The sequence below is a fragment of the Anguilla rostrata genome, chromosome 4, assembly GCF_018555375.3.
Source record: "Anguilla rostrata isolate EN2019 chromosome 4, ASM1855537v3, whole genome shotgun sequence".
NCBI lineage: Eukaryota > Metazoa > Chordata > Actinopteri > Anguilliformes > Anguillidae > Anguilla > Anguilla rostrata.
Genome location: NC_057936.1, coordinates 65,911,939 through 65,935,119, shown reverse-complemented (window position 1 = coordinate 65,935,119; position 23,181 = coordinate 65,911,939). Strand labels below are relative to the sequence as shown.

The following is a 23,181-nucleotide window of genomic DNA, read 5'->3' as shown; positions in this document are numbered from 1 at the left end:
ACAATTTCAACATCCCAATCAATAAAGCAGTCAGCCAACCCGCTCAAATCAAAATGCCTATGTGCAATACCTATTTGTCATAGCACGTTATTACTATTGGCAGCAAAACACCAGATAAAATATGTTTTTTTAGGCAGGAGATAAATATGTATAATAGCAAAAGGGTGTGATATGAAGCTGAGGTTTCTACTGATTGCCTCTGTGAAAAGATTACACTTCTGCAGGGATGATAAAAAATAGTCTGACTGAACCTCATCCAGACAAATTCCTGTGCAGTGATGCTGATCAAGATGGTGCCATGGAGCAGCTCTGCACAAGAGGTGTGGCCCAGCATCTAGACCAGGGAACCATGGCAACAGCATCAGCACCAGCACACCTGTGCACACACACACAGACACACGCACGGAAATGCAATGTAACAATCCATAGGAACACTGCAGCCTTCGAACCAGTCTGTCGCCATGGCAACGTGCTCCTGTTACTACAGTATGTGTATGCGTGTGTGTGTGTGTGTGTGTGTGTTTGTGCGTGTGCAACCATTAAACATGAATTTGAAGGGGACCACCAATAACTTCACTTTGGATTTCAGTCAGTTTAGTTTGAATCAGTAGAGCTCAGCATACTTGCCCCACTATTGGACAACACAGAAGTATTTACAATGATTTACATGTCCCTTTGAGCTCTCATGGAAATGTTCTTACGCACAGTTTATGATCAAATGTGAATGTACACATTTTGTGAATGAGGCCCATTGTGTGTTTTATAAGCAGCTGAAAGTCTACTCTCTCTCTACACTCCCTGTTCTGCTCAACCTGGCCTGACTCCAACACCACACCTCCTGCTGCTGTGGGCATAACCAGGAAGTCACTCCCCCTCTCTCTGTCACACAGTTTCTGAGAAATGAAACTTAACTCTGTCTCTGTCAGTGTGAGCAGTAAAATGGCTGAGGCCAGTATCTCAGTGGATCAGGACCAGTTCAGCTGTGCGATCTGTCTGGATCTGCTGAAGGATCCGGTGACTATTCCCTGTGGACACAGTTTCTGTATGGGTTGTATTAAGGGCTGCTGGGATCAGAATGATCATCCTGGTGTCTTTAGTTGTCCCCAGTGCAGACAGACCTTCACTCCAAGGCCTGTTCTGGGCAGAAACACCATGCTGGCTGAAGTGGTGGAGAAACTGAAGAAGACAGGACTCCAAACTGCTCCTCCTGCTCACTGTTACGCTGGACCTGGAGACGTGGCGTGTGATGTCTGCACTGGAAGAAAACGCAAAGCTGTCAAGTCCTGTCTGGTGTGTCTGGCCTCTTACTGTGAAACTCACCTCCAGCCTCACTATGAATCTCCTGCCTTTAAGAAGCACAAACTGGTCGAAGCCACTGGAAACCTGCAGGAGAAGATCTGCTCTCATCATGACAAACTGCTGGAGGTTTACTGTCGTACTGATCACCAGTGTATCTGTCTGCTGTGTGTGATGGATGAACACAGAGGCCATGATACAGTCTCAGCTGCAGCAGGAAGGACTGAGAAACAGGTAAGGACTGACATTTTTAACTAGCAGTTTTCAACATGCCAGAAAATAACAGCTGTTTGCTTCAATACAAATTTTAAAATTAGCCACTTCCCGTAAATTAGCGTAATATTTTTAAAACTTGTGAAAAAAGTTTTGAAAAAGTCACACTGTTGAACTGCCAGTGCACTTTAGAAACAATTTAATTGGTTTGTCCACTATAATTTTATTTCTGTCAGGACCACTGTCATCAAAGTAGAACTTTATTGACAATAAAGGCAATACAGTTATGTTTGGCGGTATGGCTCTGTTCTGGAGCTCTCCCGCCAACCACGCAGCGAAACCCCCCTAGAGGGGTACACACAGAACAGATCCAGCGGCAAAGCAAGTTCTTAACACATAGGAATGGAGAAATGCAAATTCTTGATGCATGGGGATGGAGCTGGGGTGGTGGAGGGGATTTACGAAGCAACGTGCAGCGCTTGCATGCAGGAGGAGCAGCCGAATGAGTAGAGGGAGGCTGTTTAAGTAGACCGCCCTGTTAGTGAATGTACTGTGATAGGCGAACATCACTCAGCTGAGCCATAAGCTGATTCAGCCGGAGCGCTTGACTCTCGTGGCCTGCCAGAACTACGCGATGCTCCATTTGTCCCCTAATGTCAGAACCCCAAAAGTATTTCCATCTGGCCGGCAGAACCTCTGCTGTGGAGAAAAATGCATCAAATTAAAACCTAAACCACTGTACATCAAACACGTACAAGTATTCATTTTAATTTAGAATGTGAAAATGTAGTTGAAACATTGAGCCCTGGTATATGATAAGATATAACTGGGAAAATAATCTATCCGCAGAAGCAGCTGGGGGCGACACGGAATAAATTCCAGCAGAAAATCCAGGAGAGAGAGAAGGAGCTGCAGGATGTGAGACAGGCTGTGCAGTCACTCAAGGTGGGTACTAACCAGAGGAGAAGACATCAGCTGGTTGCTGGAAGAGCCATTTCAGGGCTCAGTCATGGCTCTCCTCCAGTCAGCCAGTGAGGAGCCCAGTGTTGGGCCACTTTCCAGCCCTGTGGGGCTCAATCCCACTGAGCCACACTGTGGGGAACAGGCTGTCTGGGGTCCCAGTAAGAGCTGAGTGAAAGGCCTAGTTAAAATGTACAGCCCTCCTCTCTCTGTCTCCTAACAGCGCTCTGCACAGGCAGCAGTGGAGGACAGTGAGAGGATCTTTACTGACCTGATCCGCTCCATTGAGAGAAGGCGCTCTGAGGTGAAAGAGCTGATCAGAGATCAGGAGAAGGCTGCAGTGAGTCGGACTGAAGGACTCCTGGAGCGACTGGAGCAGGAGATTGCTGAGCTGAGGAGGAGAGATGCTGAGCTGGAGCAGCTTTCACACACAGAGGATCACATCCATTTCCTCCAGGTAACATCACTGGCTCTCTGACAGTCTGCACTGTGTATATTGTACATACGTGGTGAGGGGTGTTCCTCATTTAGACTGATCTGTTACTGACATCTACACAAGAATCTGAGTTGAGACTGTTCTCTGTCTGTCTGTCTGTCTGTCCGTCTGTCTACAGAGCTGTCAGCCTCTCTGTGTCCCTCCTGGACCTGAAGACTTGCCCAGCATCACTGTCAGTCCACACATCTCTTTTGAAGCTGTGAGAAAATCTGTCTCTGAACTAAAAGAGCAACTGGAGGATTTCTGCAAGGTGGAACTGGTCAAAATTTCTGAATCAGGTTGTTAAAATTTTTTAACCCTTAACCAATGATACATTGGAGCAAATATATGGAGTATAATATTCTAAATCCATGTGTCGACATCATCCTTAAATCTCCCCCTGCATATATATATATATATTTATTTTTTTCTCCTTTTCTTTCACTCTGTTCCTGAAAGAAAGTCCAGTGAAAGAAGTCCATGCTGTAGAGCCCAGGACCAGAGATGATTTCTTACAGTGTGAGTGCTGAGACACACACACACACACTAGTCTGCTTGCCATTTAGCACAGCTAAATCCAAATTTTATTTGAGGAAAATATGTCTTGGGATTTTCCAGAGCCATCAAACAGAAAATTCAAAATCGAATTTGTGACTTCCTGGATGGCAATATGCACACATATATATATTTTTAGGACTTTTTTTTAGGACTTTAGATTGCAGCTGGATTCAAACCGCCAATGTCACTGAGCCCCATGAGCTCATGTATAGTCCTCTACGAGCTACACCCCAAGTAACGCACCCCGTAAAGTGCACATATTTACAATTTTCTGCGATGAATTTCCTGCCAAATCTCTACTGCCGTGGCCAGGATAAAAAAACAGGGCCGTCAGACTGACCTTAGTGTCCTGACGGACGGTGGGTTTACGGGAAACTGCAGTAACTTAGCAGGCAGGCCAGTGTTAATTACTGAGAGCCAATAACCACTGCCTGAGCTTATTTCATTATTTATTTAAACACACACACACACACACACACACACCAGCCTCTCTCTATGAGAAACAATAATATACTGTATCATAGGTAGACTTTAGATAGACCTGTCTTCATTAAATCTTAACCTTCTCTTCCATCAGATTGCTGTCGGCTCACTCTGGACCCCAACACAGCGCATAAACGCCTCCGTCTGTCTGAGGGGAACAGAAAGGTGACCCGTGTGGAAGAGATCCAGTCATATCCTGATCATCCAGAGAGATTTGAGTACTGGGCCCAAGTGCTGTGCAGAGAGGGTCTGTCTGGACGCTGTTACTGGGAGGCTGAGTGGAGTGGGGATGGGGTTGATATAGCAGTGTCATATAAAGAGATCAGCAGGAAAGGGCGGGGTGTTGACTGTGTTCTGGGATTTAATAACAAGTCCTGGAGTCTGCGCCGTAAAGCCTCCGGTTACTCTTTCTGGCACAATAATAAGAGCACTGAAATCCCTGGTGCCCCCTCCTCCAGGATAGGAGTGTACCTGGATCACAGGGCAGGAACTCTGTCCTTCTACAGCGCCTCTGACACAATGACCCTCCTGCACAGAGTCCAGACCACATTCACTCAGCCCCTCTATCCTGGGTTTAGGGCTTGGGGAGTTGGATCCTCTGTAAAACTGTGTGATCTGGGATGAGAGAGAGGGAAGACTGGCTGTAATTAGAGGTAGAGAATAACACTGCAGTGAGATTGTGTTCATCTTTTGTATTTGTGAAAGGTGTAAGGTGCGATTTTGACTACTCTAACCACCACATTGAATCTTTGTCTCTTCATTCTGGACTATTGTAATTCCATTGGCATGCACTAGTGGAGCCATTAGTATCACAAGCTGTAAATGGCAGCTGGAAGGACAACACAGCAGGGCCACAGCAACCTTCAAGACATGGGACAGCAGTCTCACAACCTCCTTAGGGGAAAGAAGAGCGTGTGCGTGCACGTTTTTTGTGATTTCTTTTTTTTTTTTCTCTGAAGTTTTGGTTGCCATATTGGCCATTCGTTTGTTCTGGAAGATTTCTTTTGTTTTGTGTTTTTGGGTGAATAAAAGGGGGTAAGCCAGCACCTCTTGTTGTGTTTTCTGGTCTGTTCACCACAGGAGCAGAGGCCACCCCCAGCCCTTCCTCACAGCGTACACTACATGGCCAAAAGTATGTGGACTCCTGACATCCAACATCTCATCCAAAATTATGGGCATTGATATGGAGTTGGGTCCACCCTTCACGGCTATAGCAGCCTCCACTCTTCAGGGAAGGCTTTATAATAGACGTTAGAACACTGCTGCAGGGATCTGCTTCCATTCAGCCAGAAGAGCATTAGTGAGGCTGGGCACTGATTGGTCGATTAGGCTTGGTTTGCTGTTGCCTTTCCAACTGATCCAAAAGTTGCTGTACCCTTGAGCAAGGTACTTAACCTGCATTGCTGCAGTGTATATTCAGCTGTATAAATGACTGGATATATACTGGATATACCCAGTGTTACCCAATAAATGGATGCAATGTAACTGCTATGTAATAAATAAAAAATACGCTCTGAATAAGAGCATCTGCTAAATGCTTATATATAACAAATTCCAAATATATACCTTCAAGAACAAAATTATGTTTCTGAGGCAATCCCAACAATCTTCACAATTTCAATCTTAACTCAGATATTCATGCACATACGACATAAGGCATTCCTTTCCTATAGAAAGCAAATTGTTTACATTATTTTCCCCCTCCCTAACAACATCCAAACACAGGTATGAGTTCTTTATTAAATCTTTCAATGTAACAGCAGTATTTTCTCCCTCTTTCCCTTACCTGTTCTCATTTCAAATTTCACAATTAGTTGTTTTTCTTATTACTGCTACTATTTTTTTTTTTTAATTAAAATTTAATACAATCCTTTTTGGTTCTTCAATTATGGCGATGTTATTTTCTTATGGTGAGGTTCTAGTATAAACCCCATAAGCTTTCCAAACTCTCCAGTACTTTTGATTCTGTAAATTACTTTTGTGCATTTGTTCTTTCTTTGTGCAAACTCTCCAGCACTGTTGATTCTGTAAATTACTTTTGTGCACTTTTGCGCATTTGTTCTTTCTTTGTGCAAATAATAAATAGATCACAGCTTTAAATCCTACATGTAAAATATATGTATTTATTTAAGAACTTCGATGAGCTTGGAGTTTCTCGGTGGCACAATTCATGGTGCTTGGCCGAAGTCGCGTAGTTTCTCAAAGACAAATACAGACTAACGTTACCCCAACAATGTAAATCAAGAAATAATGCGAGTTAGGGTTAAAACAACCTTCTCTCGTTCTCCTCCAGTTGTTCAAGATTTTTAAGTAAAAGGGGAATCCCCTTCCGTGCAAACTCCTGCTCCCCTGCAACCATAAAAAGCACTGCTAGCTAACCCCTCAATGTTATTTTCTTCATAGTTTCACGTTTTTTTTTTTTTGTTTTTTTTTGTTTTTTTCCAAAAACTGTCCCAGTTCCAACTGGTCAGGGTTTTGTCAAGTCAGGCAAGCCAACTGCCCAGGGACCTCCACTCGAACACGCCCCCAGCTATAAAGCCTGCTACCGCCAGCGGTTTTAGGTCGGTCTCGGTCAGTCTGGTGGTCTTGATATTGTGAGTAATACATTGCCTTTTTCACTGCTATAGCAATATGCGTGAATTCATTCAGTTGGTTTTACATTGGTCTATTTTAGCACGAGACAAGACAAATTATATTTTCCTAGCTTGTTGAACAATGTGTTTATATATAACTGGTGGACTACCTAACAATATTTAATTTTCCTTTCATTGGCTAATAAACGATATTCAGGAATTTTCCATAATTTTCCTGAACTGAGCGATGTTGTCTTATACGTCTGTTTAAAGGACGCTGTTACTGTGGTTGTGGTTAGGGATCTTTTGCATATTAAATTACTTATTAAATATGGCATTCTTACATATTAAATATGGCAGTTGTTACTGTTGGTTACAGCCCTCCAAAACGGAACGCAGCATATCTCAAAGTTTGAAAAATATTCCAAACAATCAATCATCCTCTATATAGCACATTTCATGCACATAGTGCAACACAAAGTGCTTCGCAATAAATTAAAAGAACAGATAGGGCCTACATTAAGAACATAATTATTTAAAGAAATTAAACAAAATGTAAAAGAGAGTCTTTCATCTGGAAGGTACATCAGGATTGAGGTATGCGTTCAGGGAACAGTTTAAATGCTCACCCGAGCTACGTGACTATGGTTTGGTAATAAGGTATTATAGTAAGGTGTGACACCCTTTTTTACCATCCTGTTATGATCGTGTCAAAATTGACCCGTTTCAAGACTTTACTGTCATTGAAAACTTTATTTTTTTGGCATGAAACTTAATTACATCCTCAACACTGTCGGAATGAACAATTGGGTAAAATTGACAGAGACCAATTTGATGTTTCTACAAAGTCAGGACAAAGATTCGGATACAATTTGGTCCAGTTGTGCAGAATTGTGATTGATAATATATTAGAGTGGAAGCCCGATGAGTTTTCAGCAAGTGACCTATGTATACTGCGCATTATATATGCGCAGTATGTGTGTAAATGGAATGGTAAATGGACTGCATTTATATAGCGCTTTTATCCAAAGCGCTTTACAATTGATGCCTCTCATTCGCCAGAGCAGTTAGGGGTTAGGGGTTAGGTGTCTTGCTCAAGGACACTTCGACATGCCCAGGGCGGTGTTTGAACCGGCAACCCTCCGACTGCCAGACAATCAGTCTTACCTCCTGAGCTATGTCTGTGTGTGTGGCTTGCTGGTGTACCTTTTGCATCTGCAGCAGGTTGTCCTGGTTTTGCGGCATTGCTGGGAAGGGTGGGCGTGTCTCCTGTTCTGCTCACTTCCCCGTGCTGCGGCTTCAGGTGGGACTTCAGGTGGAGCAGGACCACATTCCTCCACTTCAGTGAGCCTGACGATGAGTGCAGAGGGTGGGGCTGCGGGGAGGGGCCATCTTCTCTGTGCTAGAACAGTGCACAGATCAGATTTACGTTTATCTGTAAGGTTTTTTTGCACACACACGGGACCCAGTTATGCGACCCAGTTATACCTGACTACAACAACAAGGAGGAGTGGGTGATCATGATAAGCTTAGAGCATTCACTTGTTTTGTAGAAAGTTCTGAACTCAGAATTATGAGGAAAGTTAGATTTTAAAATTATTTTTTATTAAAAATATATTCCTGTATGTGACTGCGAGTGTATCACTGTTGGTAACTGTACAAATTGAACTGTTGCATTCTGGCAAGGTGGACCCAATAAAGTATCATAAGCACACTAATATAGCATGGTCTCTTAAAATAAGAAAGTGCACTTGGGTCACTTTTGAACAATTATACACATCAGGAAAATATACTTAGGCTCATTGCTTCTTTGAAACTTTTAGTAGGCCTACACCAATTATTTTCAAGTAGGCTACTTAACTAGTAGAAACAAAGGCACTAGTTCTGACTGGATGTTTAAGTTACTTCTGAGTTTTGTTAATAAAAAAGTGAGTCAGATTAGTCCCAAAGTTATCAAAGTCAGAGTCTGCTGACAGCTGGTTAGCAGGCTATATGACCCTGGATGCTGAAGCACTTGGTCTCTTCGTTTTTTAATAAAAAATAATAAAAAAAATAATGAATTAAATAAAGCTGCTTTAGAACACCCTCGCGTTTACAGACTTCTAGACGTCGCTAATTTAAAATAAATTTGTTGTTCTTTCAATCTGCATCTCCTGGAATCACGTTTCGGCTTTGAGCCGGTCGTTACAAGTATTTTATTAATTTATTTATTTCTATATTGTACGTTCAGCTTATATTAAAGTTTAATTTCATGAAAAATTGGAATTGACTCTTTTGGTTAAATTTGTAATACATGGGTTCAATGAATGAGCTGAAACCTTAAAGTTGTGAATTTGTTCAAGTCACCAAGACAAACAAAATATCCGGAAAATAAAAATGTATTAAGAAGAGATGGTCAAAGTTCAGAGGTTGCTGATATATGATTAATTTTTAATGGCATTGAAGGAGAAAGTGACACACAGTCAGTTTGCTAGGCTTGGGAAGCATGTGCTTATAATTACAGGTGTGGGTGTGGGCAGCAGTTGACCCACCATTTTCACCTGCTGTGTCATCAGTTAGGTTAACAATGTTTGAACAGTTTATATAAACCCCATTAAGGTTTGTTCACACTTCCAGATTTAATGACCATTGCGACCGCCATTGCGTTATTTCAGTCTCAGTTGTGAGTAAAGCGGTTGTCTATAATGCAGTTGCCTGTCTGATGCAGTTGCCTGTGTGTGGCCTAAATTTTGCGAACATGCAGATTAAATCTGAAGCAGTTGGTGGGGCAATATGGAGAAAAGGCCCAACATGGACGGCTTCACCACATGCAATTAATTAAGAAAGCTGTGGACAGCCAGTAGAGGGCAGAGTAGTGGTGTGTCATTATAAACTGTGACTCAGGCTTTAACACAGAGACACCTTTACATGCAGGTGTCCTCACTTGGAAGCTGTCATGGGACAAGTAATGACTCATGTGGCCAACGCCTCTGGGGGACCCCTGCGAGTGTACTACAGCACTGACAAGATGACTCTGGAGGAGATCGAGGTCGTCTACGGGACTAAAGCTGGTGGCTCCAAGTCTGAGGGTCTGAGCTTCTCAGCGTCTGCAGAAACCAGGATGCGAATGAAACGCGACACCCGCATCCGCTACATACGCATCCCGACCTGGGACTTCGGCAAGATCCTGAGTGAGGGAAACATCTATGTCACCGTGTTCGTGGAGAACCGCTCCTATGACGATGATGACTGCGGGATGATCTCCGAGAACTTCTTCATCCCCAGCGACAGGTCCTTCATCGTCGCTGCAAACCACAACATCAAGTTCCAGAAGTATGCAGCCAGCATTTGGGAGGACGAGCAAGGCTACAACCACAGGAAATAGCATTCCGCAGGCCGTCACCAAATGGCTTCATTTTAAATTTGAAGAATGGTGTAAATGTTTTAAAAACCTTTCGAGAAGTTAAAAAACAAATAAATTCAGTTTAATTAATGCTGTCGTTTTTGATGTCATATCCCTGCATTACATTACATATTATTTGGTAGACACTTTTATCCAAAGCAATGTGCAAGATTGCCGAAGATGACAGCAGTACCCGATCTTGTGTGGGAAATGGCACTTGGTGCATTACTATGCAGAAAAACACGGAGCAGTTCCCAGTAGAGCCCTGCAGGGGGGGCTGTTAGGATTTCGTCTCCCACAGTTCGTAGTTCTAGTGCTGCTGCTCCACACTTCTTGAGTCTTCTTTTGATTTATTATTTTTTTCCTGCTGCAGTGCAATGAAATATACTCTTATATACTATATATATATAATATATACTATATATTAAATAATATACTCATTTTTTTAGCTTCACTTCCTGGTTTTTGTGAGTTCAAGCACCACCTTTCTCAATTTTCCTACATCCTGAATAGTGCCATTGGGAAAATGGTCTACACATTTTATACATATATTGTGGCAGGCGCATGGGTGTGGGGTTTCCACATCACCAATTCAAATGGGAAATGGACCGCATTTACATAGCGCTTTTATCCAAAGCGCTTTACAATTGATGCCTCTCATTCACCAGGGTTAGGTGTCTTGCTCAGGGACACTTCGATACGCCCAGGGCAGGGGATCGATTTCGGCAACCCTCCGACTGCCAGACCTTACCTCCTGAGCTATGTCGCCCCTCAATAACCAAACACGCACACGAAACAACTAGAATGCAATTGGGGTATTTATTAGGGAAATTTACACACCGAGGGAAAGGGGGGGGGAGATTTACACACAGAGGGAAAGGGGGGGGTGGGATTCAGCAACCAATTCACAGTCCACAATCCGTTCTCGTTGTCCTTTTTCTGCTATCCAGGGATAATCCAAAAACCGGGTCCTCAGCCAGACAGTTCGGTACACAGCGGGGTTAATCAGACAGTCCAGGTCACGACGGGTAATCACACAGATAATCCTTACGCGTTCTCTCACTCTCACTCTCACTCTCACTCTCACTCTCACTCTCACTCTCACTCTCACTCTCACTCTCACTCTCACTCTCACTCTCACTCTCACTCTCCGCAACACTCGTTTCCCTCTCGGTACTTTGCGCTGTTTGTGCAAACCGCGTTCCCTTTTATCCCCATGCACTTAATGGCTTAATGAAGCCCAGGCTTGCCTCCTTGGGGCGGGAAGTCCATATAAGGCTCGGGGGTGGAGCCAGCGGGCTGCAAGATATCTGCCCTCAATCACCACCCCCCTCACCTCTCCCTGCCCTCTGCCACAATGTATATATATATATACACACACATACAATAGGTTACCCACAAACATTAACCTTGTTATTTACAAACGATAATGTATTATATACCGAATATAAAGTCACATCACTTCGCATGTAGATTCTCATAAATATATGTTGTTATGAAACCAGTCCAATGCGAACTGTTTTACTGGAATTTGTGTACTGCCACTTGCAAGGAACTAGAGGTGTATCTAAAACAGAATACCGTATTTGGAAATGCACAGATAGTGCCTTCCTTCCAAAACTTGACCAGCGATATTGGGAAAATGTTGAGAAGATGAGATTTGGGGGGGAAAAAAACTAAATTTGAAATAAAATGAATGACTGGTAATTTGTTGACAATGTATTTCTTCACTGAGCAGGAAGTAGACTGTGAAATATTCCATATGTCTTACTGAAAAGGACAATAACAATAAAATAGTGTGCTGGTACACTCCCACTCTCTGTGTGCTGTGGCTTGCCCCCATCACCAAACCTCAGGTATGAAACAGGTACGACCAGACAGATCACGTCTTCATTTCTACAAAACCTGTGCTGCTCAGCCCCTCATCAGTCTAACACCACACAACCAGGAAGTCACTCCCCCTCTGTCATACAGTTTCAGAGAAAATAAATTTAACTCAGTCTCAGTAAGGTATTAACAGAGATCAGCATCTAGGCGGGTCAGCTCAGAACCAGGAAATATCTCCTGCTCTTTCTCACACGGATTCAGAGAAACTACACTACATTCTGAACTAAAACTAACCTCTGTTACTTTGAGAATTGAAATGGCACAGGCAGCAGGTTTTCTGAACCAGGACCAGTTGAGCTGTGCGATCTGTCTGGATATACTAAATGATCCAGTGACTATTCCCTGTGGGCACAGTTATTGTATGGGCTGTATTAAGGGCTGCTGGGATCAGGATGATCATGCTGGTGTCTACAGCTGTCCCCAGTGCAGACAGACCTTCACTCCAAGGCCTGTTTTAAGAAAAAACACCATGTTTGCTGAAGTGGTAGAGAAACTGAAGAAGACAGGACTCCAAGCTGCTCCTCCTGCTCACTGTTACGCTGGACCTGGAGACGTGGCGTGTGATGTCTGCACTGGGAGGAAGCGCAAAGCCGTCAAGTCCTGTCTGGTGTGTCTGGCCTCTTACTGTGAAACTCACCTCCAGCCTCACTATGAATCTCCGGCCTTTAAGAAGCACAAACTGGACAAAGCCACCGGAAACCTGCAGGAGAAGATCTGCTCTCACCATGACAAACTGCTGGAGGTTTACTGCCAGACAGATCAGCAGTGTATCTGTTATCTGTGTACGATGGATAAACACAGCGGGCATAAAACAGTTTCAGCTGCAGCAGAAAGAATTGAGAAACAGGTAAGCACTGAAACTCTTACACAAAACACTCAAGCTTTTTTACAGTAATGATAGATATCATCTTGGCTTATACCTCCAATATGTAGGTTTATGACCCGTGTTTTATATTCTTAGTTTCAAATATTTATGTACATTTGAAATATTTAATATATTTTTGAAAAATAATTGAACAGCAGGCATAAATCCACAGTGATAAAGCAGTAAGAGCAGGAAGTGAACCCAAGTCAGCTCTCTGTGACAGCTCTGTTCACACCCCTCACCCCTTGTTCACTCCCTGAATGGGAATCAACACGGCTGGAGCAGGTAGATCACTCACACAGTTTAGAAGCTTTATCTGTGAGGCCCGTTCACTTCTACACACTGACATGTTGTACAGAAAACATTGTGGTATTAGTTTACTTTGGAGTAATTTGTGTAATGTGATATGAAAAAAAAATTGTCTACAGAAGCAACAGGAGGTGACACTGAATAAATTCCAGCAGAGAATCCAGGAGAGAGAGAAGCAGCTGCAGGATCTGAGACAGGCTGTGCAGTCAATCAAGGTGGGTACTGACCGGAAGAGAAGACAACAGCTGGCTGCTGGAAGAGCCATTTCAGGGATCAGTCAGGGCTCTCCTCTTACTGTTGCCTTTCCAACTGATCCAAAAGTTGTTGGATCCTTGAGCAAGGTACTTAACCTGCATTGCTGCAGTGTATATTCAGCTGTATAAATGACTGGATATATACTGGATATACCCAGTGTTACACAATAAATGGACGCAATGTAACTGCTATGTAATAAATAAAAAATACGCTCTGAATAAGAGCATCTGCTAAATGTTTGCATGTAACAAATTCCAAATATATACCTTCAAGTACAAAATTATGCTTCTGAGGCAATCCCAACAATCTTCACAATTTCAATCTTAACTCAGATATTCATGCACATACGACATAAGGCATTCCTTTCCTATAGAAAGCAAATTATTTTCCCCCTCCCTAACAACGTTCAAACACAGGTATGAGTTCTTTATTAACTCTTTCAATGTAACAGCAGTATTTTCTCCCTCTTTCCCTTACCTGTTCTCATTTCAAATTTCACAATTAGTTGTTTTTCTTATTACTGCTACTATTCTTTATATTTTAATTAAAATTTAATACAACCCTTTTTGGTTCTTCAATTAATGCGATGTTATTTTCTTAAGGTGAGGTTCTAGTATTGTCAGGGTTTTGGCAGGTTAGGACCCAAGTACAGAGTAAACACAGGAGGCTCAAAAGGTAGGGTATTGAACAAGGACTTTACTTTAAGAAAAAACAAAAAAAAACAAACCGAGAACAAACGAAAATGCCACAAGGGGCAATACCAAAGAAAAACAAAAAAATTCTTAAAACGGGAAAAAACATGCAAAAAACTCTAACAAAACGTCTGCTCTCTCTCTCCACACTCCCTGCTCTACTCAGCCTGGCCTCAGTCCAACACCACACCTCCCGCAGCTGTGGGCAGAACCAGGAAGTCACTCCCACTCTCTCTGCCACGCGGTTTCAGAGAAACGAAACTTAACTCTGTCTCTGTCAGTGTGAGCAGTAAAATGGCTGAGGCCAGTATCTCAGTGGATCAGGACCAGTTCAGCTGTCCCATATGTTTGGATCTACTGAAGGATCCGGTGACTATTCCTTGTGGACACAGTTTCTGTATGGACTGTATTAAGGGCTGCTGGGATCAGAATGATCATACTGGTGTCTACAGCTGTCCCCAGTGCAGACAGACCTTCACTCCAAGGCCTGTTCTGGGCAGAAACACCATGCTGGCTGACGTGGTGGAGAAACTGAAGAAGACAGGACTCCAAGCTGCTCCTCCTGCTCACTGTTACGCTGGACCTGGAGATGTGGCGTGTGATGTCTGCACTGGGAGAAAGCGCAAAGCCATCAAGTCCTGTCTGGTGTGTCTGGCCTCTTACTGTGAAACTCACCTCCAGCCTCACTATGAATCTCCGGCCTTTAAGAAGCACAAACTGGTCAAAGCCACTGGAAACCTGCAGGAGAAGATCTGCTCTCATCATGACAAACTGCTGGAGGTTTACTGTCGTACTGATCAGCAGGGTATCTGTTATCTGTGTACGATGGATGAACACAGAGGCCATGATACAGTCTCAGCTGCAGCAGGAAGGACTGAGAAACAGGTAAGGACTGACATTTTTAACTAGCAGTTTTCAACATGCCAGAAAATAACAGCTGTTTGCTTTAATACAAATTTTAAAATTAGCCGCTTCCCGTAAATTAGCGTAATATTTTCTGACTTCAAAAGTGAAAAAGTCACACTGTTGAACTGCCAGTGCACTTTAGAAACAATTTAATTGGTTTGTCCACTATAATTTTATTTCTGTCAGGACCACTGTCATCAAAGTAGAACTTTATTGACAATAAAGGCACTACAGTTATGTTTGGCGGTATGGCTCTGTTCTGGAGCTCTCCCGCCAACCACGCAGCGAAACCCCCCTAGAGGGGTACACACAGAACAGATCCAGCGGCAAAGCAAGTTCTTAACACATAGGAATGGAGAAATGCAAATTCTTGATGCGTGGGGATGGAGCTGGGGTGGTGGAGGGGATTTACGAAGCAACGTGCAGCGCTTGCATGCAGGAGGAGCAGCCGAATGAGTAGAGGGAGGCTGTTTAAGTAGACCGCCCTGTTAGTGAATGTACTGTGATAGGCGAACATCACTCAGCTGAGCCATCAGCTGATTCAGCCGGAGCGCTTGACTCTCGTGGCCTGCCAGAACTACGCGATGCTCCATTTGTCCCCTAATGTCAGAACCCCAAAAGTATTTCCATCTGGCCGGCAGAACCTCTGCTGTGGAGAAAAATGCATCAAATGAAAACCTAAAGCACTGTACATCAAACACGTACAAGTATTCATTTTAATTTAGAATGTGAAAATGTAGTTGAAACATTGAGCCCTGGTATATGATAAGATATAACTGGGAAAATAATCTATCCGCAGAAGCAGCTGGGGGCGACACGGAATAAATTCCAGCAGAAAATCCAGGAGAGAGAGAAGGAGCTGCAGGATCTGCGACAGGCTGTGCAGTCACTCAAGGTGGGTACTGACCAGAGGAGAAGACAACAGCTGGTTGCTGGAAGAGCCATTTCAGGGCTCAGTCAGGGCTCTCCTCCAGTCAGCCAGTGAGGAGCCCAGTGTTGGGCCACATTCCAGCCCTGTGGGGCTCAATCCCACTGAGCCACACTGTGGGGAACAGGCTGTCTGGGGTCCCAGTAAGAGCTGAGTGAAAGGCCTAGTTAAAATGTACAGCCCCCCTCTCTCTGTCTCCTAACAGCGCTCTGCACAGGCAGCAGTGGAGGACAGCGAGAGGATCTTTACTGACCTGATCCGCTCCATTGAGAGAAGGCGCTCTGAGGTGAAAGAGCTGATCAGAGATCAGGAGAAGGCTGAAGTGAGTCGGGCTGAAGGACTCCTGGAGCGACTGGAGCAGGAGATTGCTGAGCTGAGGAGGAGAGATGCTGAGCTGGAGCAGCTTTCACACACAGAGGATCACATCCATTTCCTCCAGGTAACATCACTGGCTCTCTAACTGTCAGCACTATGTACATTGTACATACATGGTGAGGGGTGTTCCTCATTTAGACTGATCTGTTACTGACATCTACACAAGAATCTGAGTTGAGACTGTTCTCTGTCTGTCTGTCTGTCTGTCTGTCTGTCCATCTGTCTACAGAGCTGTCAGCCTCTCTGTGTCCCTCCTGGACCTGATGACTTGCCCAGCATCACTGTCAGTCCACACATCTCTTTTGAAGCTGTGAGAAAATCTGTCTCTGAACTAAAAGAGCAACTGGAGGATTTCTGCAAGGTGGAATTGGTCAAAATTTCTGAATCAGGTTGTTAAAATTTTTTAACCCTTAACCAATGATACATTGGAGCAAATATATGGAGTATAATATTCTAAATCCATATGTCGACATCATCCTTAAATCTCCCCCTGCATATATATATATTTATTTTTTTGTCCTTTTCTTTCACTCTGTTCCTGAAAGAAAGTCCAGTGAAAGAAGTCCATGCTGTAGAGCCCAGGACCAGAGATGATTTCTTACAGTGTGAGTGCTGAGACACACACACACACACTAGTCTGCTTGCCATTTAGCACAGCTAAATCCAAATTTTATTTGAGGAAAATATGTCCTGGGATTTTCCAGAGCCATCAAACAGAAAATTCAAAATCAAATTTGTGACTGCCTGGATGGCAATATGCACACATATATATATTTTTAGGACTTTTTTTTAGGACTTTAGATTTCAGCTGGATTCAAACCGGCAATGTCACTGAGCCCCAAGAGCTCATGTATAGTCCTCTACGAGCTACACCCCAAGTAACGCACCCCGTAAAGTGCACATATTTACAATTTTCTGCGATGAATTTCCTGCCAAATCTCTACTGCCGTGGCCAGGATAAAAAAACAGGGCCGTCAGACTGACCTTAGTGTCCTGACGGACGGTGGGTTTATGTGAAACTGCAAACCACCACTGCAGATTTGGTCATTAAAGGTACTGGAACTGTGACAACTGAAAACAGAGTTAAGCAGTAACTTAGCAGGCAGGCCAGTGTTAATTACTGAGAGCCAATAATCACTGCCTGAGCTTATTTCATTATTTATTTAAACACACACACACACACACACACACACACACACACCAGCCTCTCTCTATGAGAAACAATAATATACTGTATCATAGGTAGACTTTAGATACACCTGTCTTCATTAAATCTTAACCTTCTCTTCCATCAGATTCCTGTCACCTCACTCTGGACCCCAACACTGTGAATCAATGCCTTCGTCTGTCTGAGGGGAACAGAAAGGTGACCCGTGTGGAAAAGATCCAGTCATATCCTGGTCATCCAGAGAGATTTGAGCACTGGGCCCAAGTGCTGTGCGGAGAGGGTCTGTCTGGACGCTGTTACTGGGAGGCTGAGTGGAGTGGGAATGGGGTTTATATAGCAGTGTCATATAAAGAGATCAGCAGGAAAGGGCGGGGTTATGACTGTGGTCTGGGATGTAATGAGAAGTCCTGGAGTTTGCGCCGCGCTCCCGCTGGTTACACTTTCCAGCACAATGCTGTGAGCACTGAAATCCCTGTTCCCCGCTCCTCCAGAGTAGGAGTGTACCTGGATCACAGAGCAGGAACTCTGTCCTTCTACAGCGTCTCTGACACAATGACCCTCCTGCACAGAGTCCAGACCACATTCACTCAGCCCCTCTATCCTGGGTTTTGGGTTTCTTTTGGATCCTCTGTAAAACTGTGTGATCTGGGATGAGGCAGAGGGAAGATCAGATGTAATCAGAGTGAGAGAAAAACACATTCCTCCAAACTCGTCCTGACATAATCGACAGTCCCAGATATTCCACTGGACTGCAGGAGGATGTGACACCAAGTGGACAGGTCCACAAACACTACTGCCCATTCCAAAGAAAAAAACCTGAAAATCTGGGTTCAAAAACTGAAGAGAGGTACAACTGGAATAAGACGGTAAATATGTGGGTTTAGAAAATAGGATCCTCTGCTTTCATTTCTGCTTCTTCCACACGGGAATTTTATAAATGCTTTGTAATGATCACACTGTTTGTAGAAAGTCCTTCTGTAGTTTATGTTCAGGTGTCCTTCGTACCAATGTGACGCTGGCCTGCCTTAAAATAGGATGGGTTATTGTAATGTCTTTAAGAAGCGGATTTCAGTACAGAGTAGAAGTGCTATGATTCAAATAAGTTATAAATGTATCATGTATGTTTTGTTGGGCGTTGTTCTGTAAGACTTTTTGACCTTCAATAAAAACTCCTTTACAAACCCTGCACTGCCCAGACCACAATCTCTGAGGGGAGAGAGAGAAATTTATAATTCGTTCTCAGAGTCTCTCTACCCTGGCTTTTTAGCGAGGTAAGAAACATATGTTTTATTCTCTCCCCTCTTACTGCTTGACCCCTCACTGTGGGGGTCCAGCATTCAGGCCCGTACTGTTCTCTTGGTGTACCCCACAAATGCACTCGCCCACTCGTCAAGAATATGGTGAAGGATGACTCATCTGACCATGTCACTTTTTTCGTCATCTTTGTAGACCAGTGCCTGTGGTTTTTACACCACTGAACTTTCAAATGTGCATCCGCCTTTGTAACGAGGGGTTCATGCACTGCAGCCCTACCATAAAACCCCTCTCTTTGTAGTGGTCGACGGACTGCTCTTACTGACATAAGTCTGATCACGTTCTGCATTTAAACTCTCAGTTACCTGAGTGATAATGAACCCTCTTTCAAAGTCACATATATCTTTTCCTCCTGCCATCTTGATCCAGAATCGAGGTGGACTGGACCTGCCCAGCATTTTTATGCATGCCACAGAGCATGATCGGATGTTAATTGCTGAATTGTATCATGCAGTGCACCTGTACGGAAGCATCTGCATTCGTTATGTTTCTCCACTCATTCATTCAGGGTTTTCTTTAAAATAGTCTCCTAGGGCCGTCTGGGTAGTGTAGAGGTACAAGCACTCGCCTACCACCGCAGATACCCGGGTTCAATCCCCAGCAGCAGTATTTCCGGCTTGGTCAGATGTTCCTACGAACGTCTTGGCAGCGTTCATGGGCGGGAAGGGTAAGGGTATGTATCCTGATCGTTGCATTAGCGACTCCTACTATTACTATCTGTGTATTTCTTGTTCTTTTTTCTTTTCTTCTCTTTTTTTGTTTCCTCAAATAGTTTCCAACACACTTTCTGCATGCCCTTAAAACTTATTAAAAAGTGCATGTGCTGGGGACATTGCACCAGGGTGGCAGTGTAGTATAATGGGTCAGGAAGTGGTCTTATAATGTAAAACTCACAGGTTCGATTCCCGGGTAGGACACTGCCGTTGTCCTTTGAGCAAGGTACTTAACCTGCATTGCTTCAGTGTATATTCAGCTGTATAAATGGATGCAATGTAAACCCAATGTAAAAAAAATAAATACATTTCTGGGTAGGAGCGTCTGCTAAATGCTAAATGATCCAACCAACAGGTTACAGTTTTAGCCATAGCATACCCCAAAACTGGCATTGTTGTCTAGCCTTAAGATCACCATTTTACTACGCTGCTGAACTCGCAATTAGCCAAAGCTTATAGCATCAGGGTGGTTAGCCTCTTCTAAACCAGGACTGTCACGATAATGAAATTTGGCTTCACCGTTTGGCGGTGGTTTGGCGGTGGTTACTGTCACTGCTCTCCTGCTCCGCTCGCCTGGTTTTGTCGACTGATTCCTGGACGGGAGTCAGGGGGACGGAGCTGCACGAGCTGTCTTAAAATTAGCCACATCTGTGCAGAGCGTGGTGTCCTATTCAACTCTCTATTTAGCTCCTGTTTAACTCTCTATATAACTCTCTAACTCTCCATTCAACTTTCTATTTAACTGTTTATTTCTCTAACTCTCTATTTAACTCTCTAACTCTTCATATAACTCTCTATTTAACTCTCTAACTCTCTATTCAACTCTCTGTTTAACTCTCCAACTCTCCATCTAACTCTCCAACTCTCTATTTAACTCTCTAACTCTCCATCTAACTCTCCAACTCTCTATTTATCTCTCTTCCATTCTCGCACGACTTTGTTTTCTTGCCTTCCCTCCCAGGCCCTGAGCACTCAGCAGGATTGCTGAGTCAGCTGGATGACTGCACTGAGTAAAACCCGGAGCCCTCCCAAATCTGGAACACGGACTGCAGTAAACAGAGCCGTTCCAGGTTTTACTCGGGGCAGTAATCCAGGTGACTCCGTAATCCTGCTTTGATAAACAGGGCCCAGGTATGTTGGTTGTATTCGAGCTGTCGCATATTCCAACATTTGCCATGATACTTCTTATTCATCCCTTTGCATTCATACACAACTGACAGCCCACGGACCTCACGCCTCATGTTTTCCCTTCATTTTGTATGTTTTCATTGAATTAAATGAATGAATATTTCCCTCCATAATTTCCCCATGTGGTCTCCCTCTTTTTTTGTGGCCTTACAAGCCAGGTTGTGACATTACAGATTAAATGTATCTGTCTAGAGACACATAAAAGTTAGTTTACAAACCAATATGACTGGTATTCTTGTGTGTGTGTACAAGTGCATGTGTGTCTGTGTGTGTCTGGCAGTGTGCCTCAATCACCCCTCTTATAGGACTGGCGATATTATTTCTCGTAAATAAAATCATGGCTTTATTTATCTTGTCTAAAAATAACCGCATCAAAAACAGACTTTTTTTTACAGACAAGTTTTTACAGACCTCGCGCTACGGCAAAGGGTGTTCCTTCCATGCAGCTCACTGCTGCCCTCTGGTGGATACGGGGATAAATGTACCAGTAGATGAGACAAATTGAAACATCCAGGTGTGCTTCTGGGACTCCTCCTGAGCCACCGACATATCTGAGTGAGTGTATGACTCATGCAGTCAGGAACATAGTAATGGTCTCTTACAATGAGAACAGAAAGCAGTCAAAGTTGCAGTAAGACAAAAGAAGAAGAGTGAAATAAGGGTTAATAATATTTGAATATATTTTGTTGTCGCTTGTTGAAGTATTGAGGAAATGTTGAGACGATTTTAGTTATATTTCTCTCTTTTACAGAGTCTCACTGAGCTTCCACGCGCTTAATTGTTTTTTGTGCCCAGATATCGTAAGTAATTTACTTATGTTTTTCGCTGTGAAATGAAATACGTGTTCATTCGTTCACAGTTATTTTCACATGATTATTATCCCACACAAGACTGTTAGCCTTTTCTCGCTTGTTCAGTTGTGATAGTATATAATTGCTAGGCTACTTCAAAAAGTTTAGTTGTCCTTTCGCTTTCGCTTTCCCTTTTCGCTCCGATTATTACACGTGAAATGTGTCGGTGGTTTCTTTTCGCTACTGCCCGGCACTGCCTCCAAGCCGGGAACAAACATATCTAAAAGTTAGAAAAATGTTGCAAAATCAATATAGGCTGTGGAATGGAACTGCGGACAGAACAGAAGCAGGAGGAAAGCGTGTGTCTGAGCATGAACCGACGCAGGAGAACCTGAGTTAAAGCGTTTTTATTATTAAGTCACGAATTATGACCAAATATCGCCCGAGCTGGATTCCAGAGTCCACGTATAAAACAAGCACCCCTGGCTTAGTTTTGTAAATCGTAGGTTATCTCCTGTAGTGAAATGCTTCGGATTAATGTGCAGTGTACAGCTGTAGCTGATGCTTAAACAGATATCAGGTCAAGATGCGACTGACCTAATTAAATAATTAAGAGCATGAATTTCAGCAACGCCCCCTGGGTGTGGGCACTCGGATAAAAAAGGTGCATGTTTACCCAGCAGAAACAAAAGCTCAGAGGTTGCTGATATATGATTAATTTTTAATGGCATTGAAGGAGAAAGTGACACACAGTCAGTTTGCTAGGCTTGGGAAGCATGTGCTTATAATTACAGGTGTGGATGTGGGCAGCAGTTGACCCACCATTTTCACCTGCTGTGTCATCAATTAGGTTAACAAATTCTAAACAGTTTATATAAACCCCATTAAGGTTTATTCACACTTCCAGATTTAATGACCATTGCGACCGCCATTGCGTTATTTCAGTCTCAGTTGTGAGTAAAGCGGTTGTCTATAATGCAGTTGCCTGTCTGATGCAGTTACCTGCGTGTGGCCTAAATTTTGCGAACATGCAGATTAAATCTGAAGCAGTTTGTGGGGCAATATGGAGAAAAGGCCCAACATGGACGGCTTCACCACATGCAATGAATTAAGAAAGCTGTGGACAGCCAGTAGAGGGCAGAGTAGTGGTGTGTCATTATAAAGTGTGACTCAGGCTTTAACACAGAGACACCTTTACATGCAGGTGTCCTCACTTGGAAGCTGTCATGGGACAAGAAATGACTCATGTGGCCAACGCCTCTGGCGGACCCCTGCAAGTGTTCTACAGCACTGACAAGATGACTCTGGAGGAGATCGAGATCGTCTACGGGACAAGAGTTGGTGGCTCCAGCTCATCATCGTCCACTGAAACCAGGATGCAACTGAAACGCGACACCCGCATCCGCTACATACGCATCCCGACCAGGGACTTTGGCAAGATCCTGGGTGAGGGAAACATCTATGTCACCGTGTTCGTGGAGAACCGCTCCTATGACGATGATGACTGCGGGATGATCTCCGAGAACTTCTTCATCCCCAGCGACAGGTCCTTCATCGTCACCGCAAACCACAACATCAAGTTCCAGAAGTATGGAGCCAACATTTGGGAGGACGAGCAAGGCTACAACCACAGGAAATAGCATTCCACAGGCCGTCATCAAATGGTTTCATTTTAAATTTGAAGAAGGGTTTAAATGATTTAGAAACCTTTTGAGAAGGTTTCTTTGTTAAAAAACAAATAAATTACATTTAATTCCTGCTGCTGTTCTTGACGTCAGATCGTTTCTACAGTATTACACTGGTGCTACAGTATTACACTGGTGTTACAGTATTACACTGGTGTTACGGTA

At 43.6% G+C, this 23,181-nt stretch overlaps 2 protein-coding genes and 1 pseudogene across 8 annotated transcripts; all 3 read left to right on the top strand.

Moving 5' to 3' along the window:
* Positions 1–812: 812 nt before the first annotated feature.
* Positions 813–23,088, top strand: LOC135254208 (tripartite motif-containing protein 16-like). Of its 6 annotated transcripts, none has more exons than XM_064334286.1 (8): positions 813–1,530; positions 2,359–2,454; positions 2,693–2,926; positions 3,084–3,243; positions 3,404–3,463; positions 4,080–6,579; positions 7,780–7,861; positions 9,472–10,028. In XM_064334286.1, exons 1-6 carry the CDS (start codon positions 901–903, stop codon positions 4,607–4,609), a joined length of 1,710 nt encoding a protein of 569 aa, XP_064190356.1. In that variant the 5' UTR covers positions 813–900; the 3' UTR covers positions 4,610–6,579; positions 7,780–7,861; positions 9,472–10,028. The 6 variants fall into 6 exon arrangements, with proteins under 6 accessions (XP_064190356.1, XP_064190354.1, XP_064190357.1 ...); XM_064334284.1 differs by having other exon boundaries at positions 7,780–7,902; XM_064334287.1 differs by having other exon boundaries at positions 7,780–7,927.
* Positions 11,958–13,227, top strand: LOC135254050 (E3 ubiquitin/ISG15 ligase TRIM25-like; annotated as a pseudogene).
* Positions 14,243–23,088, top strand: LOC135254213 (tripartite motif-containing protein 16-like). Of its 2 annotated transcripts, none has more exons than XM_064334320.1 (8): positions 14,243–14,833; positions 15,654–15,749; positions 15,988–16,221; positions 16,387–16,546; positions 16,712–16,762; positions 17,453–21,095; positions 21,292–21,340; positions 22,536–23,088. In XM_064334320.1, the coding sequence occupies exons 1-6, from the start codon at positions 14,243–14,245 to the stop codon at positions 17,977–17,979; spliced, it is 1,659 nt and encodes a 552-aa protein (XP_064190390.1). In that variant the 3' UTR covers positions 17,980–21,095; positions 21,292–21,340; positions 22,536–23,088. The 2 variants fall into 2 exon arrangements, with proteins under 2 accessions (XP_064190390.1, XP_064190388.1); XM_064334318.1 differs by having other exon boundaries at positions 16,703–16,762.
* Positions 23,089–23,181: the final 93 nt, after the last annotated feature.

What these genes read in the sequence shown, in the direction of transcription:
- LOC135254213 (XM_064334318.1), top strand. Translation starts at nt 14,243, where the DNA reads ATGGCTGAGGCCAGTATCTCAGTGGATCAGGACCAGTTCAGCTGTCCC. An exon ending in CAGGAAGGACTGAGAAACAG is followed by an intron (nt 14,834 to 15,653) that starts GTAAGGACTGAC and finishes ATCTATCCGCAG; the next exon opens with AAGCAGCTGGGGGCGACACG. An exon ending in AGGCTGTGCAGTCACTCAAG is followed by an intron (nt 15,750 to 15,987) that starts GTGGGTACTGAC and finishes GTCTCCTAACAG; the next exon opens with CGCTCTGCACAGGCAGCAGT.
- LOC135254208 (XM_064334285.1), top strand. Translation starts at nt 901, where the DNA reads ATGAAACTTAACTCTGTCTCTGTCAGTGTGAGCAGTAAAATGGCTGAG. An exon ending in CAGGAAGGACTGAGAAACAG is followed by an intron (nt 1,531 to 2,358) that starts GTAAGGACTGAC and finishes ATCTATCCGCAG; the next exon opens with AAGCAGCTGGGGGCGACACG. An exon ending in GGTCAAAATTTCTGAATCAG is followed by an intron (nt 3,244 to 3,403) that starts GTTGTTAAAATT and finishes TGTTCCTGAAAG; the next exon opens with AAAGTCCAGTGAAAGAAGTC.